General features: G+C 51.3%; 1 protein-coding gene across 18 annotated transcripts in view; it reads left to right on the top strand.

Annotated features, from left to right (window-relative positions):
* Positions 1-17,714, top strand: part of PTPRF (protein tyrosine phosphatase receptor type F) — a 401,799-nt gene that overhangs the window by 369,914 nt on the left and 14,171 nt on the right. For all 18 annotated transcript variants that reach the window (XM_064147770.1, XM_064147753.1, XM_064147762.1 and 15 more), the window contains 3 exons: positions 2,791-2,888; positions 11,496-11,619; positions 13,349-13,524. In XM_064147770.1, coding sequence (XP_064003840.1) covers positions 2,791-2,888; positions 11,496-11,619; positions 13,349-13,524 — 398 coding nt within the window. The remainder of the gene's footprint in view (positions 1-2,790; positions 2,889-11,495; positions 11,620-13,348; positions 13,525-17,714) is intronic.

The following is a 17,714-nucleotide window of genomic DNA, read 5'->3' as shown; positions in this document are numbered from 1 at the left end:
TTTGTTTCAATGTCATGAAGGTCACCCTCACTCACAGCAAACTGCAGAACAGCAGTGATTTCACTTTCTGACATGACATATGGGGCCAAGCTTGGGTACTGTTTGCACGGCACTACAGCAGCTCACCGCAGCACAGTGCAGAATTGAAGGCGCTGAGTGCTAGGCTGCCAGGACACACCGTGGCAGCCCTTCACCTGCTCCCAGGCTTCCTGCCTCCTTGCAGTGGCATGCCAGGCCCTGCTGTGGCACCATACCTGCAGTTGGCCCCATTTGGGGACAGATAACCTTGACCATTTGGAGGAGGTGGCCAGCTAAAAACCACTAATGGACAAAGTGAGGAGTGGTCTCTAGCCCACTCTAGCTGAGCACACTCTCTTCCTACCTCAGGCAAAGTCACTTCCCTAATCTGGGTGACCTGTGTCATAGGGTTAGGCAGAATGGATGTCAGGGGATTCTGATCTCTGAACTGCTGTGCAGCTGGTCTGCTTGGCAGTGTTGGCATCCGAGTCCTACACACAGAGCAGAGGGAGTTCTGGTCTAGCAGGTTATATGGAATGTAACTTCTGTCTCTTCCCGTGAGCTCCAAGTGCACTCTCAAGTAGCCATAAAAGCATGCCCTCCCGGCTGCTTGATGGGCAAGGCATCTGGTTGTGCAAGCAGGAACTGAGAAGGAAGTACATAGGATAGCAAGGTATGCGGCCCTGCTAGCATTGTGAGACCTCTGAGCCTATCTAACCTGGTGGAAAGCTCACTGTCCTCTTGTCAGAGTCATTGGAAGGGGATGTAGAAGTCCTGATAGGTGGTACAATTCTCCTCTGTCTTGACCTACACTGTCAGCGGCAATTGTCCTAGGTTCACCATGATGGAACCTCTTTCTCCCCATCTGCTCTTGCAGCTCCTATGTTGCTGCAATACTGCTTTGGCCAGCAAAACTGGAGTTTGGAAAAACCCTTTTGCATTTCTCAGCAGAGATGAGTGTCTGCAGCTCTCCTGTTCCCCATGGCTCTGCTGTACTTCATACATAACGACATTGGGATAAGCAGGCTCTGTGGCTGTGTTCCAGACTCTTTCTTCCAGCCTCACACTTCTGCCTTGGTCCTGCATAGTTCTTCTTCTGTTGCTTGTTAGTAACTGTGCAGGCTGCTCTTGAGTCTCTGGAGCTCTGACATCAACCAGAGATGAGAGTGTTGTCTTTGTGGGCCTGCTCAACCACCTCAGGGATCCTGATGAGTGAAGTGGCAAACTGAGGACCATTTGCAGGAGGATTTAAGCAAGGCAGAAGAGAAATCTTTTCTTCTCCATCTGTCTGTGTGCTCAGACCATCCATAGTTCTGCTTACTTAGAGTGATGGAAGGACAAATGTGGTTTGGATCAGATCTTGCCTATGTGCAGCAGTGTCAGATGGTTTTGGCAGAGGTGTGAGGAGCCCTGCTGTGCAGTGGCTGTGGTGTAACACTTCTGTGTTGTCACCAAGTGACTTGTCACCACTGTGTAAAATGCACCATAGTCAGCACAGGGACTGCTGTCACCTCAGCAGCCCATTACTGCTGTCTGTGGCAGTGTTCAGGCTCCTGAGCGATTTAGAAGCTCCTGGACATACTCCAGCCTGTCTCCCTGGGTGTGAATCAACAGCTTCAGCCTATTAATAATCATCATTACCCACGTGGGATTTCTGGGAAACCCACAGAGCAGCTGATGGAGTCATGAGCCTTGGGATTTGGATGAGCTAGGCTTTGGATGAGCCGTTTCACAGCCATGGTACTGCCAGTTCACCATCTCAGCTTCAGAGAAAGAGGTTGCAATGGTTGAGCCCTGAATCCTAGACCCCAGGTAGGGCTTCTCCCAATTCCGTAAGCAGACCTCCACAGTACCTATCCCCTATGCAGGACCTGTGAGACCACCTCCTCTGGTCCTCTTCCCTGATCAGGGCTTGGGCTGTGCCCAGGACGATCCGATCCGTACTGTACATCCCTGCTTTAGACAGGGTAAGATTTCTGCCATGGCTTGAGCTGCATCCCAGCTCACAGCAGTCTTCCAGAAGCTGCTGCAGGGCACATCACTGCACATGGTGCTTTGCACAAACCAGATACAGTGGGGCTGGATTTTAGGCCCTGGATCTGGCTCTGCCTCCAGAGCACCACTAAAAAGCATTTGAGGCCAGAGCTGCCCCTCAGCTCTCACTAAGTTGTGCAATCTCTGATCAGGGGAAGCAGCTGTTATTCCATGGGGCCTTTCCCATCTTTAGCTCCCCAGAGGCTGGGGCAGCATCTGCCCACCCAAAAGAGCTGTGCACATACACCACAGAGGTTCCCTGGTGCAGATCTAGGCAAGTTCCCTTTCAGTTAATGCCATTTTTAGGGGTTAGCAGAGAATCAGCCTCAGCCCGTGGTGGTATGAGCACCAGAGAATCAGTGTGTTCAACTTCAGCCCATGCAGGAGCTCGGGGAGCACATTGCCAGCGTATCCTGTGCCTGTTCCTTCTGGGGGCTTGCCCAAGCCCCTGCCCACTGTGTGGCCTGCCCTGTGTGCCCGGTGGCTGTACTGTCCGAGCATGCCCACCCGGCCATACACGTTCTGCACATCACCTTTCTGTTCTGTCTCACCGACCCATGTGCCGAGAGCGTGTGCAGCATGCCGCGTCACCGTGCCAGCTTCCATCCATCCCGCCCAGCGCTTCACACCTGTCCGCCTTGCACCCACCGCCCGGGTCTGCTCTGCACATGATGTGCCCGAGCCTTCCTCCGTCCTAACCGCTTTCCTCTCCCTCCTCCCACCTTGTCTTGCTCGCAGGCATGCGCGACCATCCCCCCATCCCTGTGACGGACCTCGCCGACAACATCGACAGGCTGAAGGCCAATGATGGGCTGAAGTTCTCCCAGGAGTACGAGGTGAGCGTGAGAATGTGCCTGTGAAGGCAGAGCGGTGCTGGCCAGGACCCCCAGCAGAGAAGGCTTGAAAGCTGAGCCGCACCTCCTCTGCACCAGCATTGCTTGTGCAGGCCCTGAGCCAGGCCTGAGAGCCTGCCAGCTCTCCCTGCCAGCCCCAGAGTGGTGGGAACTTGCCTTGAGCAGTTGAAGCATGACTTGTGCAGGGAAAAGGCCTCGTAGCTGAATGCATAGAAGCCCGCTGCACTCCACCACGGAGTGGTGTCTAAGGAGTGAGTAGGACTTCGTTTCTACCTGCCCAGGCTCTCACTGTTAACTTTGTTCTGCTCTGTGAGGGCTGCCCTCCATGCAGGTTGGCTGAGATATTTCAGTCTGCAGCATCCTTTGCCCCGTCCCTTCCATCTGCATTCAAAGCTTTGCTTTCTGAGCCATCCTCTGATCTCCCCCTGCACACTGCTGGACTCTGCTGTCGTTAGCCTGTGACATTTGGTATCTGCCAGCAGAAATGCTGCTGACATCCTGCTGCACTAGAGCAGTCCCAGCCCCCTCCCTGCATGGAGCTCACTGTGCCCCACAGTTCTGAACTGCTAGCTCCCCTGTACTGCTGAATCATGCTCCTGCCCTTCTGGGTCTCTGGTGGAGCCCCTGGAAAGGTCCTGTCTGTACCCATCACCAGTGCTGCCTTTGCTGACACGCACAGGCGTGTGCTGGGTGTTTGGTGAACCTCCCCATCCTGCACCTCTCCCAGCCCAACTCTCTCCATTCCTGTTGTGCTCTGAGGACAGCTTGCTAAGGGGTACACACATAGAGGGGAAGGGGCTGATGTGCACAAGGGCTGCCTTGCCTTTCTCCCCACTCTCCAAACTCAATGATTAGGCTGAAAATGCATGGAGTTTGGAAGTTTTTCTGCAGCCATGAGACCAGCAATGGCAGGATTGTTTTCCTGTGCTTACATGCAGGACCCTCTTTTGCTGCAGGGGAATCGTAAATAAACCCCCACTAGTATTAAAGTGGGAATCAATCTGGGAAGTGTCCTTTGCACGTGTTATCGCTTCTGTTTGAATTGTTATCTGCCTGTGCCTGCGGTCTCCTTCCTGCAGCAAACCTACACTGATTCATGAGATGAGATCAGAACTTTTGCCATGAGGTAGGATTATATATGCCAGGAAAGGGAAAGCAGATCTCCATGTTGAGAAGGTGAGGGGTGAATTCCAGCTAGTTCAAAGGGTGTGCTGCCTGTATCTGAGCAAGGTGCAGAGCTCCTTTTTCCTTCAAGATGCCAAGTGGAGGCCTTTGCCTACTGCTGTCTACACCAGAGAGGAGCTGAGCTTTCACCAGCTACAGCATTACATTGCAACTTGGGAAATATTTAGAGGAATAATGTGATTCCCTTGTACTTACCTGTGTGTTCATCTATGTCCTGCCAGTGGTGCCAATTTATGCAGTCATATCTCTCTGCTTTGGGTTTTCTGTTACAAGTCCAGCTGAAATGTTAAGGCAGGGCTGTCTGCTGCACTGCAGGCAGGCTGTGCCTCTGCTGCATGGTGGAGATTCAGCCAAAGCCAATGTCTCTGCACTCCCATCCTCACGCTAGGCCCACTCCAGTTGGAGCCTGCAGCACAATACTGAGTCGTGGGAACCATTCTGGGAAAAATGAGCATTAAGTAAATTCTCTCGGCTGCTTTCATGAGCCTCTCTACCCTCACTTCTCTTTCTTTAGAATATCATGGCTGGTTGAGAGCACCAATCAGTTGTACTCTTCATGTTGAAGCAGCTATTAAGTAGCTGATTGTTGCTTGTAATTTTTTTCCTCTGGATTCCGCTGTATTTGACTCCTTATCAGTTAGAAATTGCAGAACGTGGCAGTCTGATATGATGGTTGAGACTAGGATGGACCCCAAAACAAAAGGACTTGCCTCTTCTTGGCATGTGAGGATCATCAGTCATTTCCCATTTGAAACGCCAGTGAGAAAATTCCTGGGCAGAGTGTGCAGAAAACGGCAGCTGTCTTAGTAGGATTGCTGCAGCAATGGGTTTGCTGCCGTCCTGGAGTCACACCTGTGTGTGGGGGTTTGGCAAGGCAACAGCTTCCTTTTGGTCCTGTGATGTGAGGACTGGAGGGGAGAATGAGCACAGCATGCACTGCTGAGTAAGGCAGTTTGCAGAGTGGATGCAGAAATAGCGGAGGTGGGAGGGGAGCAGGTTGTGCAGCCCTGCAGGAGCCCGAGAGGCAGGGAACCACACCTTACCAAACTCAGCAGTTGCAGTCATTAAGTGATGATACAGTCCCAGCACTCACCCTATAGGACTCTCTGAGCCCCGGAGTGGTGATCCAGCACTTCAAAAGATGGGGGCCCTGACCCTGTTTCCTCGTGACCCGATGGTGCTGCCAGAGCAGGCAGAGCACAGCTGAGCAGAGAGAGCCAAGGGACAAAAGCATCACAGATGAACCCCCAAGGCCCATTTACTGTTTGATTGTGCTTTGGAATAGTTGCATTTTAAGTGGCTTTGCAGAGCAGCCTGCTTGCCTAACATCTCTGTGGGGTGCAGGGATGTTTTATAGATGGCTCATGTTCCAGGAGCAATGCCACCCCAGGCAGTGAGCAAATGTTTTAACAGCACTTTCAAGCACTGAGGCCAGCTGCCCAGAGCTTGTCTTGGTAGTGCAAGCAATGGCATGGTAGCTTAGACACAGGTGATACAAAACACTTGTCAGCATCTCCACGTGTGCCTGGGAAGGAGCAGGGAGGGTGGCAGAGTTTTCTCAGAACCATCTCCATTCTTGTGTGTCAGAGAACAAATAATATTGCTCACACGAGTTTGCCATCCTGCATGGCCAAGCAGTCCATACAGCAAAGCCAGCAGAGAAAGCTGTGTGCTAGTGGCAGCAAGAGCAGGCTCCCAAGCTGCAGGTTACCCTTGTCCTGCCATGGGCAGGGAGCAATCCCAGCTGGACCTGTTAGCACCCCTGGTGTGGCAGAAGAGGTTGAACTGCAGGTGCTGGGAGCTGAGCTGCAGGCACAGTTAACTCTGCTGCAGGCTGCTCTGCCGTGGGGCATAGCACAGCCCCACCTTGCTCTCCTGAGTATGCAGCAGAGCTGTGGGAGCAGAACGCTAGGGGCTGGCAGCAACTCCTGGCTCAGCCACACTAGGAGGGTATCTCATTTTTAGTGTACAGTGAGAGCTACAGTGAATTTACAGTGTGGGATTAATGGAATTAAGTAAGTGGAAGGAAGGCTGAGCCTCTTAATTATTTATCTGCGGGCTGTGGCAGGCACTGCAGCTGTGTTGGAGCTCCTCCTGTGGGCCACCTTCCCATGCTGCAGCCTGTAGGTGTGGGACAGTATCGTGCCCTCGGCTGGAGGATACAAATAGATGTGCACTCATGCGCTGCCATCTCACGCCTTCACTGTGGGATCCACCAGGCACATCTCTTACTTTCACTGGGATCCATCGAGATCAGTGCAAATATGGGACAGACTGGGTCCAATCAGGGCTGCACCCTTGTGGTGACTTACATTTTGGGGATAGATCCTGCACTACCTGGAAAATGTTTTCATTACATCCAAACTGCAACTTGTGGCCATTGCCCCTCATCGCCACTCCCTTCAGCCTGACCTTCCAATGGACAGCCCCTGGGAGCTGAGTAGGCTAGAGGTGGTAAGAACCAGGCAGTGCACCACTGTCCAGTATGTTATTCCTTGGTAATTTTCAGGTTGTGTATGAGATTTTCTTGTGCTTCTGCTTCCTACTGTAGTAGGGAGGCTGCAACCCCTTCTTTGCAGTAGAGAAACACTGCTGGTCTACACAAACCCTTTTTCATTTCCCTTAAAGCCTCCAAGGATGTTGCATCTCCTATACCCATAGCCTTGGCAAGGTGTTTTGGCAGCAGGAGAGGTGCTGGGTCCTTGGGGCCGGTGAGCCCAGGAGGTGCTAGCCCCAGGGTGCATGTAGCACCTGGGGAGCCCCATGTAATGGGTTTAATGGACTAATGGAGAAGCTGCCTGGCAGGCAAGTGGCACTCACCTTCCGGTCATAAGAAGAATAAAGCTGAAGTGCTGGCAGCAATTGATTCAGGAGCACATTATGTCCTCTTTTGAGATGCAGTGCAGACTGGCAGTGGTCAATGCCTCTGCTAATGTGCTTGATTTCACAGAAGGCTGGGAAGCACTCACAGCCCAAGTATCTTCCTCTCCCCTTGCCATTGTGCAGCACATGAGCTGCTGAGCAGCACAAGGCCAAGGCTACTGGCACAGCCAGGGCCAGTCAAGCTGCCACACTGCCCCAGTCTGTCTGTCCAGGCTGTCCATGGCTGCCAGCAGTGGAGGTCACTGCAGGAAGTCTGCATGCAGATGGATTTTGGAGCTGCACTGAGGAAGGGGAGCAACAAACCCAAAGTGGACTGTATGAGAGAGACAACGTGGCATCCAGGGATGCTTTCAAGGCATTTGTAAAGTGCACTTGAGTCTGTCGAGGAAAGAGCCTTTTTTCCATTCCCATTTAAATGGCCTGGCTCTATCTTTGTGTTGATGGCAGTAGCAGCAGGGATCCCTGAGCTGCTTTGGAGAGATTGCCTCTTGCACTTCCATGCTGGGAAGGAGGAGTTTTGCTAATTGAGCTTTTTCTTAATTTATACTTGCTGTCTTACATCTCCCCTGTCACTTTCAAGCAAAGAAAACCTAAAAGTCATGATGCTTTTAAGTTTGTTCCTGGATCATTTCCTTCCAATTTCCCAGCCCTTCTGCTTTCTAGGAAGAATGAGTTGAAAGTGTCTGATCAAATTTTAGGATGAAGCAGTGATTCTCTCGAGCCCCAGAAAAGAACAAGAGCAGACTCCCAGTGCCCAGACAGTTGTGGACCAAGGCAGGGAGATAAGGCAGTGCTACCATAGTACAGAGATGAGACGAGGCTTGCCAACCACTACTCTATGTGAGAGCTTCAACTGCTCTCCAAGCAGCCTGTCATCCTACCGTTTATTTACTCATTTGTTTGCCTTAAAGGTGGGAACAGGTGTACATTAATTCATCACCAGAGTTTAAATTAAATCATTTTACTTCTAAATGAGTCACTAATTTGCAGGAGTATTTAATTAGAGCCTCTTTGCACTCAGGTGCTGTATTACTTCTGACTTTCTCACCTGTTTGCCCTCTTAAGAGGCTGATGATGATTAGACCATTTCTGCACATCCTAGTTGCACATCAAAGCAATTAACCCTAATGGCAACACCTTGATGCTCCTTGGTTCTGGGGGCTCTTGGCAGCCTTGTCCCCCCTGGGACATAACCCTTCCCACCACAGTGCCAGGATGCAGACTTGCTGTGCAAAGCATGGTGCACACCACAGCTTGGACAGGCCTGCAGCCTTTTGGCAAGGATTTGCAGCGCAGATTGAGCACAAACTGCACTGACCTCCCCCTGCCTCTGCTTCAAAGGGGACTCGTTCCAGCACCCACCTGTGCCCAGCACTGAGCAAGTGTTCACAAGGTGTAAGCAGGGCTGGTGATTTCTTGTGTTGATCTTTAGCGGCGAGGAAATCCTTGCCCATGCTTTTGGGGCTGGTCTCAGCTTCACCACCAGCTAGCCAGCTCTCTACACAGGCTGCGCAGAATAAGGCCACCTTTCTCACAGAGAAGTGTTATTTATATCTTTAATAGACACTGGTGGACATTCCTCCTTGGTTTGTCTATTTGTACTTCTCCTGTGTACCCCAGATTTGCTAGACCAGTATCAAAACTTTTCTCATTCATCTCCACACAGACGAGTCCTTAAACATTTCGTTTCTCTTACTTTTTCATGCCTTTAACAACACCAATTGTCCTTCTCCTGTTCACCTCCACCATTAGGTGTGCAGCAGTCATCCCTGCCACAGCAAAGGGAGGAGAGCATCCAAAGAGCTAATTCAGTGTGCAGCCTGTCTTGAAAACGAAATACAGGTGCCTGAACAAAATGAAGTGCCCAGAGAGCTGTGAGCTGTGCTAGGATGTCTTCATGTCTGGGCAGAGGACTGTGCAGAGGTTGCGGCAGCCAGACCAGTGGTTTTCCAACCAGAAGCAGTGTTTGCAGTCTCCACTCCCACCACCCCTGCTGCAGTGCCTCTGAGTGCTGCTGCTGCCTGCTTATTACACTGATAATAGAAAATTACAGGTTTCTGTAGGAAATGTCTATTTACGTCCTACGTTTCCCAAACTGTCTATTAGCATTGCTGTGATGTCACATCCTCCTGCGCGCCTTCGTCAGCACTGGCCCCTCTGCTCGCAGCCAGCCAGGGGCTGGCAGCACTGGAACAGGTGACTGCCACCTGGCACAGTGCTGGCCTGTGCCCTTTGTGTGTGGCAAAGCCCTCAGGGCTGGGTACTTGCACCCGCTGCCAGTTGCTTGGGAAGTGCCTGCTCAACAGCAAAGGAGAGTAGGGGACAGTGAAAGGTGCCACCTTGTGCACAGATGGTGGTTGACAGGGCTGAGCAGAGTGACCACGAGGGCTGACCAAGTCAGCCTAGTCAGGGAGCTGTGCTTTCCAGCTCAGCCTTTTGCTCATGGCTGATGCAGAGCTGACAGACTCGTGGGCATTTTGCTGCCTGAGAAACCTTCTGACATGGCTCTCTGCCAAGTGATGAATGTGGATGCCTGCAGAGAGAATAATGTGCAGTGCTTCCCCTGGCCTGTTCACTCAATGTTTTTGCCTGTGGGCCAGCAAAGCTTCAGGGATGCTGAGCTAGAGCATGATTTTAAGAATATTTTGACTCTGTTAGTAATTTCAGGGGGAGGGGGCTCACAGGATGATTGATGTATGCTGTATCTGCCTGACCTGGGCTTGCCCAGGACTGCATGTGCAGAGCAAGTACCTGCATGAAGCAACTGTCTTACCTGAGTGCCTCATGTCTCTCAGTCAAAGAGGCTAGCTCATCTCAGAAGGGTATTTTGGAGGTGGTCCTTTTTGACCTTGTTTTATGCACAGACAAAGATGACAGGAGAGGCTTTGGGAAGGGATTGCCTGGCCTTGGAGGAGCCATGCACCAGTGCACCAGCACATGGCTTGTGGGAGAGCCATTGGGCTACAAAGATGATTAAGAGGCTGGAGCCTCTCCATGAGGAGAGACTGAGGGACCTGGGGCTTTCTGGTCTGGTGAAGAGAGGACTTAGAGGAGGTCTAATCAATGTTTATGAATATATGAGGTTTGGGTGTCAAGAGGCAGGGGACAAACTCTTCTCAGTTGTCCTGTGATAGGACAAGGGGTAATGGGTATCACAGTCTCACAGTATCATCAGGGTTGGAAGAGACCTCACAGATCATCAAGTCCAACCCTTTACCACAGAGCTCAAGGCTAGACCATGGCACCAAGTGCCACATCCAACCTTGCCTTGAACAGCCCCAGGGACGGCGACTCCACCACCTCCCCAGGCAGCCCATTCCAGTGTCCAGTGACTCTCTCAGTGAAGAACTTTCTCCTCACCTCCACCCTAAATTTCCCCTGGCGCAGCCTGAGGCTGTGTCCTCTTGTTCTGGTGCTGGCCACCTGAGAGAAGAGAGCAACCTCCTCCTGGCCACAACCACCCTTCAGGTAGTTGTAGACAGCAATAAGGTCACCCCTGAGCCTTCTCTTCTCCAGGCTAAACAATCCCAGCTCCCTCAGCCTGTCCTCATATACACTACAGCACAGGGAGTTTCACCTCAACATGAGGAAGAACTTCTTGGGGTTGGAACTAGATGTTCATTGAGGTCCCTTCCAACCTAAACCATTCTATATGGTTCTATGATTCTTTACTGTAAGGGTCACAGAGCACTGGAACAGGCTTCCCAGAGAGGTTGTGGAGTCCCCTTCTCTGGAGACTTTCAAGACCCATCTGCATGTGTTCCTGTGCAACCTGCACTAGATTCCATGGTCCTGCTCTGGCAGGGAGGTTGGACTCAACGACATATGGAGGTCACTTCCAGCCCCTTTGATCCTGAGACCAGGATGCAGATGGGATTTGGATGTGTGCTTTCCAGGCAGTTGCATAGTGTGCAGGCCTTTGGCCAAGATTTATAACCATGTCTCTTCTCAAGGTTTATAGTTCCTTGTCACTCTATTAACTCAAACGAGAGATGTTTACATTGCATAAGTAGCTGGAGCAGTGAATAGTAACCTATCAATTTTCATGACTATTCCCTGGCAGAAACTCCTAGGCTGTCTTGCAGGACACTAATACCCAAAGCTCCTGGGGCACAAGACACCCAAGGCTTGCTATATTTCAGGAGACTGCAGTTCAACAGCTAATAAAACCGCTAGGTCAAGAACTGCACAGTCAGGTCTCTTGTGGAGTCCTGGCGTAAGCCCAGATTGCTGCTGATGTGTAGCTCCAGAGGAAAGGATGGGCATGCAGCAACAGTGGAGATGAAGGCTCATCTGCAGCAGGCTGCTCCAGCAGAGGGGTGCTTTGCCTGCAGGTCACAGGAGGCAGGTCCCACTGAGCACTGGGGTTTTGTGTGTCTGGTTGGACAGCGTGGAAGCTGTGCCTGGCCTGGGGAAGAGGTGTGCACGGAGGTGCAGATTGTCTGACTGAAACGTGTTGCGCTGCAGCATTTCACTACGCTGTGACTGCTCTTGACTCCTCTCGTCTCTTCCTCTCCACAGTCCATCGATCCAGGGCAGCAGTTCACCTGGGAGAACTCTAACCTGGAAGTGAACAAACCAAAAAACCGCTATGCAAACGTGATCGCCTATGACCACTCGCGTGTCATCCTGACCTCCATCGACGGTAAGAGTCACTCTGGAGTCAAGGCTCTAGCAAACAGCTCAACTCCTACTGCTGGCCCTACTGGGTGACTTTAGCTGCCTTCCTCGACGTGTGGTGTGACGTGGCACTGTTAGCCCTCTGTCCCAGCTCAAGATACAGGAGCACCAATATCTTCCTCTGGGGTTTGTCAGTATTTGCTCCTAAGTGCCCAGAGCTGCACAGGATGAGGTGTGCCCCGTCCCCTGGGATGTAAATTTGCACACGTCCCTGTGCTCTGCAGGAGATGCATTGGGCCTTGGTGTGACCCCCCCACGGCTCCAAGAACCAGCCTCACCTCTGGGCTGATACACGCTTTTGGTGCTTGCTTTGCAGGCCCTTAGCACACAGAGGAGCCAGAGCCCAGGCTCACGTGTTCTCAGCATTTCAGCTCTGCACTCCAGAACTGAGCCCACTCATGAGAAACTGGGAAGATGCATCTAATTCAGTGCACCCCTGCTTGGGGAAGAGCCTGGGGTTTGGCTTTGCATGCAGGTGGCCCTGCAGTCACTAGCCTCCTTTTTCTTGGGATGGAAGAGTCTTTTCTAATGCCAGTACACCACATATCCTCTGTGGGAGGAGGAAGAGGGGATCCAAACAGTCCCTTATAGCAAGACCTGTTAAGCAGCATCAGCTGTGTGAAAGCCTGGTGTGCCTGATGATGGGCAAACCCTATTAGACAGCTGTGGGGTGAGCACATGGGGGAATCCCTGTTTTCCTGCCTGACTCAGTTGCTGTAACATCTGTGCCCTCCTGGGAACTGTTCCCGCAGTGCCCTGCCAGGTCTGCACTGCTCATGCCAAGGGAGCTGAGTGCTGCACTCCAGTTGTTGCTGCTCCCTCAGAGCCACCAGCATTTTGTTTCTGCCGGAGACTGCTGGGACCTGTAGAAAATACCCTAGGACAAAAGGGCAGAGGAAGACTCCCAGTTTTATTTCCTTTCTCTAATGAAATGCAGATGCACTCTCTTTGGGAGACAAGGAGATTCCTGCTGCTTTCCTCCGCTGCAGCCTGGGCAGCCCATGCTGGGCAGGGTTTGGAAACAGAGCCCCAGGTCTCTGCTTTGCAGAATTTATTTTAGTAACTGTGTGTTTGCATTTTAAAAGGCCTTTAACAAGAAAGTTATTTCCTTGAAGTGGTGGAGACAGAGTAGGAGCTGAAGCAGCTTCTACAAGCAGGCGGCAGAGTGTGGGAGGGTCTTACGCTGAAGCGGGTTTGGGAGGGGGCTGAGGGGAAGGTCACAGCTCCTCTGAGACACTGTCTCTGCAGGAGGGATGGGAGGACAGCCCTGCCTGGCATCTCCTGCCAACAGAGACAAGATAATGAAGCAGCCTCATTTTTAAAAGGTGCTGTAGGGCTATAACAAATAGCTGGTGAATTTAAGACAATTATTTCAATCAGTTGCTTGGGGCCAAATGAGCTCCTCAATATTCCTGCCTGTGAATTTCCCTTTGTGTGCGGGTGGCAGCTGTCTCTGCTTTGGTGCTGCCTGCTTGTTGCATTAATGCGGGAGTTACAAAGGGTTCTTCTTTGTTCAGACATTTTAGCCCTTTGCAGGATCCCTGGGAGAGATTCTGGCTTCATCCTGTAAAGCAGACTTGTCGAGAGGCTCGTGAACATGCCAGCTTCTTCCCCTGGCTGCAGGGCCCCGCAGAGCAGCAGACAGAGGGTGGTAAGCTGCCGCTGGAATAACACTTCACCCCTTTTCTCCACAGGCGTCCCGGGCAGTGATTACATCAACGCCAATTACATCGACGGCTATCGGAAGCAGAACGCCTACATTGCCACGCAGGGGCCTCTGCCAGAAACCCTCAGTGACTTCTGGAGGATGGTGTGGGAACAGAGAACAGCAACTATAGTCATGATGACCAGGCTGGAGGAGAAGTCCAGGGTACAGTGTGTGCTTCCTTTTCTTTATGGAGCTGATGGGGACAGGAAAGAGGGATGGGAACACTTTACAGCATAAGAACATCCAGAAGGAGGCAGATAAAGTGGTGTGGCTCACTGCTGCATGCACCCCAGCAACAAGTGCCTTGTAAGCACATTGCTGCAGGGCAAAAGGGTGGCAAAACCTCCTGTCTCCGTCCTGCTCGTTAATTCCTGTCTTGCCTGTGTGTCTGCATGCACACCCATGCTTTCCCTGCCCACATTCACTTGCACCAAAGGGAGGAAGGAAAGCTCTGAGATGGGGAGTGTTGACAGTCCCTGAAAGGCTCTCCTCCAAAATCTGAAAACTGCAATGGGTAGGTGGTATCAGCAGCATCATGCAGCCTGCCTGACAGGGCCCTGGCTTCTGGTGATGCAAGGGAATGGCTGATGGTGTCTCACTGCAATAAGAAGACTAATTTGTGCCTTGTCCAATGACAACACGTATAAACCATCAGCTCATACTGCCAAGATTAGGTATTCTGATGTAATAAATGCAAAGCTGCCTGCAGACCATGGTGAACACATGAGGTGGAGAAGGAAGAAAGAGCCCTTGCTGTGGATGATGCTTATGGTGTCTCATGACAGAGGTTCTTGGCCCCTGAAGCAGGAGTTCATAAGCTGTGACTGAAGTGCTCCAGTGCCCAGATGGCAAAGCCTGTCCAGGCAAGAGGCAGCTTCTGCCTCTTGTGATTCAGTTTGTTTCTAAAAGTAAAATGTTAGTGGTGAGCATTTGTACTTGCAGAATATTTTAGTGTTGCCATGCCAACGGCAGAAGAAGGGTCTCTGCATTCATGCTGTGAAGCAGCAGTTATTTTTAGCCCAATAAGCTCGTTCTTAAAAAACAGAAACTGTCAAGTTTGGGTTTAGTTAAAACTTTTGCCTGCATGCTTTCCCTCTGTCAAAGCTTTAGCACCAAAGTGTTTGCAGGGGTGCCCTGGTCCACACTGACTAGGAAGAAGCAACTGGAACAACTGTGGCAAACCAGACCTGCTTTTCCTGCATGTACAAAAACAGGATTTGTTTATGAGCTTCCCCAACTCTGCAGATGCCCTTACAGCCTGCAAGGAAAAGATTTTTTCCTCAGAAAGGAGCTGCCTCTAGTCATCCAGTCCCGGCTTTGCACTGTGCTTCCCATTGCACAGCCCTGCCTACCCTGTCCGATGGCCACCACCATCCACCCCAGCCCAAACAGGGAAGTAAATTAACCTGACCCATTCTGCAGTTCAGAGCTTGGCACATTGGGCTAAGCAAGATCAGAAGCTGCTGGTCCATTACTATGTGGCTGGAGGTTATGTGTGTACTTTTTTGTGCCTTCACATTTTATTGATGGAGGGAACATTTGAAGTATGGGGGAAAGCTCTTTTAGGTTGCCAAGTAAATCCATGCACAGAGTCTTGACTCACTTCTGGACTGCTTAGTTATGGGAAGGCACTCCAAGGTGCATGTTCCTCTAAGATAACAGATTTCCTTTAACCCCACAGGCACTTGCCTTTGCCTGGGACACCTCTGCTGCTGAGCCACGCATTATCTTCCCCTAGCACGCGGGTGTCATGTCACCCTGCAGTATTGGTTTCCATCCCAAACACGATGTGTGTGGTCAGGCTTCTGGTGACAGAACAAGCACTGTGAGTCCTGCCATGGGCAGGGAGTGACCAAAGCCCTCACAAAAGCTGCAGGCACTTGTCTGGGCCCCTGCAGAACCAAGGCGCTCTAGGCTGACACATCTGGACCCAGAGCCCAACATTTGCTCCCTGACACCTCCTGCCTGTGCCCTGCTGGTGCTGTGGCACATCCTCAGCACTAACGTGAAATGGGCAGTTTTCTCAGACGCTGTGGAGAGGCAGGTTGCCAAGGAAGGCAGTAGCCAAGCCCATCCATTCCTCTGTCAAGCCAGCCCTGCACAGCAAGGGCTTTCCTGGATGAATTTGCTGAGCCCTGTAGGTATCACAAGGTACCCACTCACAGGAAGGCCCTAGTGGGGATCTGAGATGTGGAGTTGAAGGAGGTTTTTTTTCTCTCTTGGTGTTTTTTATGTTGGTTTGGTTTTGTTATTGTTGTTTTGGGGGGTGGGGGGGGGTGTGTTGTTTGGGGGTTGTTTGTTTTTTTTTTTTTAGTTTGGGGATATTTTATTTGGTTTGGGATTTTGATTGGTTGGGGTTTGGGTTTTCGTGTTGTCTTCGCCTCCAGCATCTCCCAAGACAGGATGGCTTTTGTGGGAGCCCAATAGGAGTACCTAAGGGGATGTTTAAATGCTCTTCACATCTGTGTAAGATGTTGATAAGCAATGAGAAGTTTTTATTATACCTTGAATCGTCTGAGAAGGCTGAGAGTGGAAAATAACGAAGTGCTGTACCCTCGAAGCAGATGAGAAAGGCAACTGGGAGAAAAGCACCCATTTAAATAGGGAGAAAGCAGTAGGCTTCAGAGGGCTAGGCTGTGGGAAAGTGGAATTGTGCCATGCATGAACTCCTCAATAAATAGCCACCAGCTCCACAGATCTTGGCTACTGGTCCACTCTGTGGCTGTGGTCACCTCCTCACATTCTGGCCTGTTGGTGTGTGCTTGAGCTCACTGTGGTGGGAGCAGCTGGGTCGGGCCCACTATATTTTCCCCAGTTCTCATGAACAACACCACAGCTTTCAGCCACTTTACCTGCTCTGCTTTTTCTCATGCCCCTTTGATGATGGCTAGAGCTTGCTCAGGAGCACAGCTTTCTGGGACTAAGATCCTGTTCACTGCTCCCTGCTTTCAGCACATCACTGTTTTACAGGTCACTCAAGAGTCTTCAGACCTCATCTGATGCAACTTCCTGGGTCCCTGCAGCATTGCCAACTGCTGATGTTCACACTGCAGTGGGACAGCACTGCCCCAGGCAGTCAGACGGTGTCACAGTGTTACCCACGGGTGACATTGCTTAAAAGTCCTCTTGCTCAGAGGCTTCAGATCAGGCACAAAACTGTCTCTCCAGCTGTGAAGCCTGGGGTGGGCAGCAGGGCCTCATGGCAACTTGCCCAGCGCAGAGCAGGCTCTGCCACCTTCCCAAGCAAGCTCCCCAGGGCCTCTTTGGCAATGTTGTGTGTAGATAAGCTGACCAGGACCAGCAGCAGCTTTGCAGCCCTGTAGGGGTGACACTGCTTTAAAGGGCTGCTGAGCTGCAGGGGGAAAAAAAAAATCTTTAAAGAGCATCAGCTTTTATGGTCTGCAATTTCAGCTGGCTTGATGGTCCAAATCATCCTCCCTTTTTCATGTTTTCACAAAGCAAGAGGCACATAAAGGATAGAAATGGCTGGATTGTGCAATTTAGCTGCCTTCAAAGCTTTACAATCAGTTTCAGAATCATTTGGTGGCAGTTCAGAAACACACATTGCAGATTAGCTTTCCCAAAGCTGCAAGCGTGGCATGTCCCAGCTGGGGTGTGTTGCACAAGAGAGGTATTAAAGCAGGATTTCTCCTACCCTGGGCTGTCCCCAAGTGTCTGTCAGAGTGAGGTCTCCCAGAGCAGCACCACGGCTTGTTCTGTCCCAGCCCAGAGCACCAAGCAGGCACCCCTGGGGTGTGATTTCCCCTGGCACTTCAAGTCCCCAGGCAGGGATACAAAGGCTGCCACGCACAGGCTTTGGGGAAGAGGTGCCTGGCAGCCACATCCTGCTCCAGACCTCTCACTGGCAGCAGTGCCATCTGGAGCTTGCAAGTGGGGCCAAGAGCAGAGCACAGCTGAGAACGGGTGCCTGGCTGCTCTTGGGCAGAAGGTGTCAAAGAGGAGGGACAGGAACCACTCAGCAAAGCTGCAATAAATGCCTGTTTGGGACGTTACTGTTCTCCTTAAGTTAATGAGAAGCAAGCACTGCCAGAAGAAAACATCTCTTATCTGCTTTAGTGCCACAGTGCATCAGCTTCAGCATAAAATTTACAGAGCTTGAAAATGGGGCATAAACATTATGGGTAAATTTGGCAGAAAATGTGAGTGACTCTTATCTGACCATGAATAAATAATTTTCAATTACCAGCCCAGGCGCTGCTATTATCCTGCACAAGGAACTCCTCTGAAGTTTGTTTTGTGCCCAAGCATACATGGCCCTTTAGCGTGTGGGTGGCAGGAGGGGACTGTCTCTCCAGGATGTGGGCTCAGGCATGGGGACATGCTTGTGCTGC

This window comes from Pogoniulus pusillus, chromosome 8, assembly GCF_015220805.1.
Source record: "Pogoniulus pusillus isolate bPogPus1 chromosome 8, bPogPus1.pri, whole genome shotgun sequence".
Taxonomy (NCBI): Eukaryota; Metazoa; Chordata; class Aves; order Piciformes; family Lybiidae; genus Pogoniulus; species Pogoniulus pusillus.
Note: the sequence above shows the minus strand (reverse complement) of the source record. Positions and strands in the feature narration are given on the sequence as shown.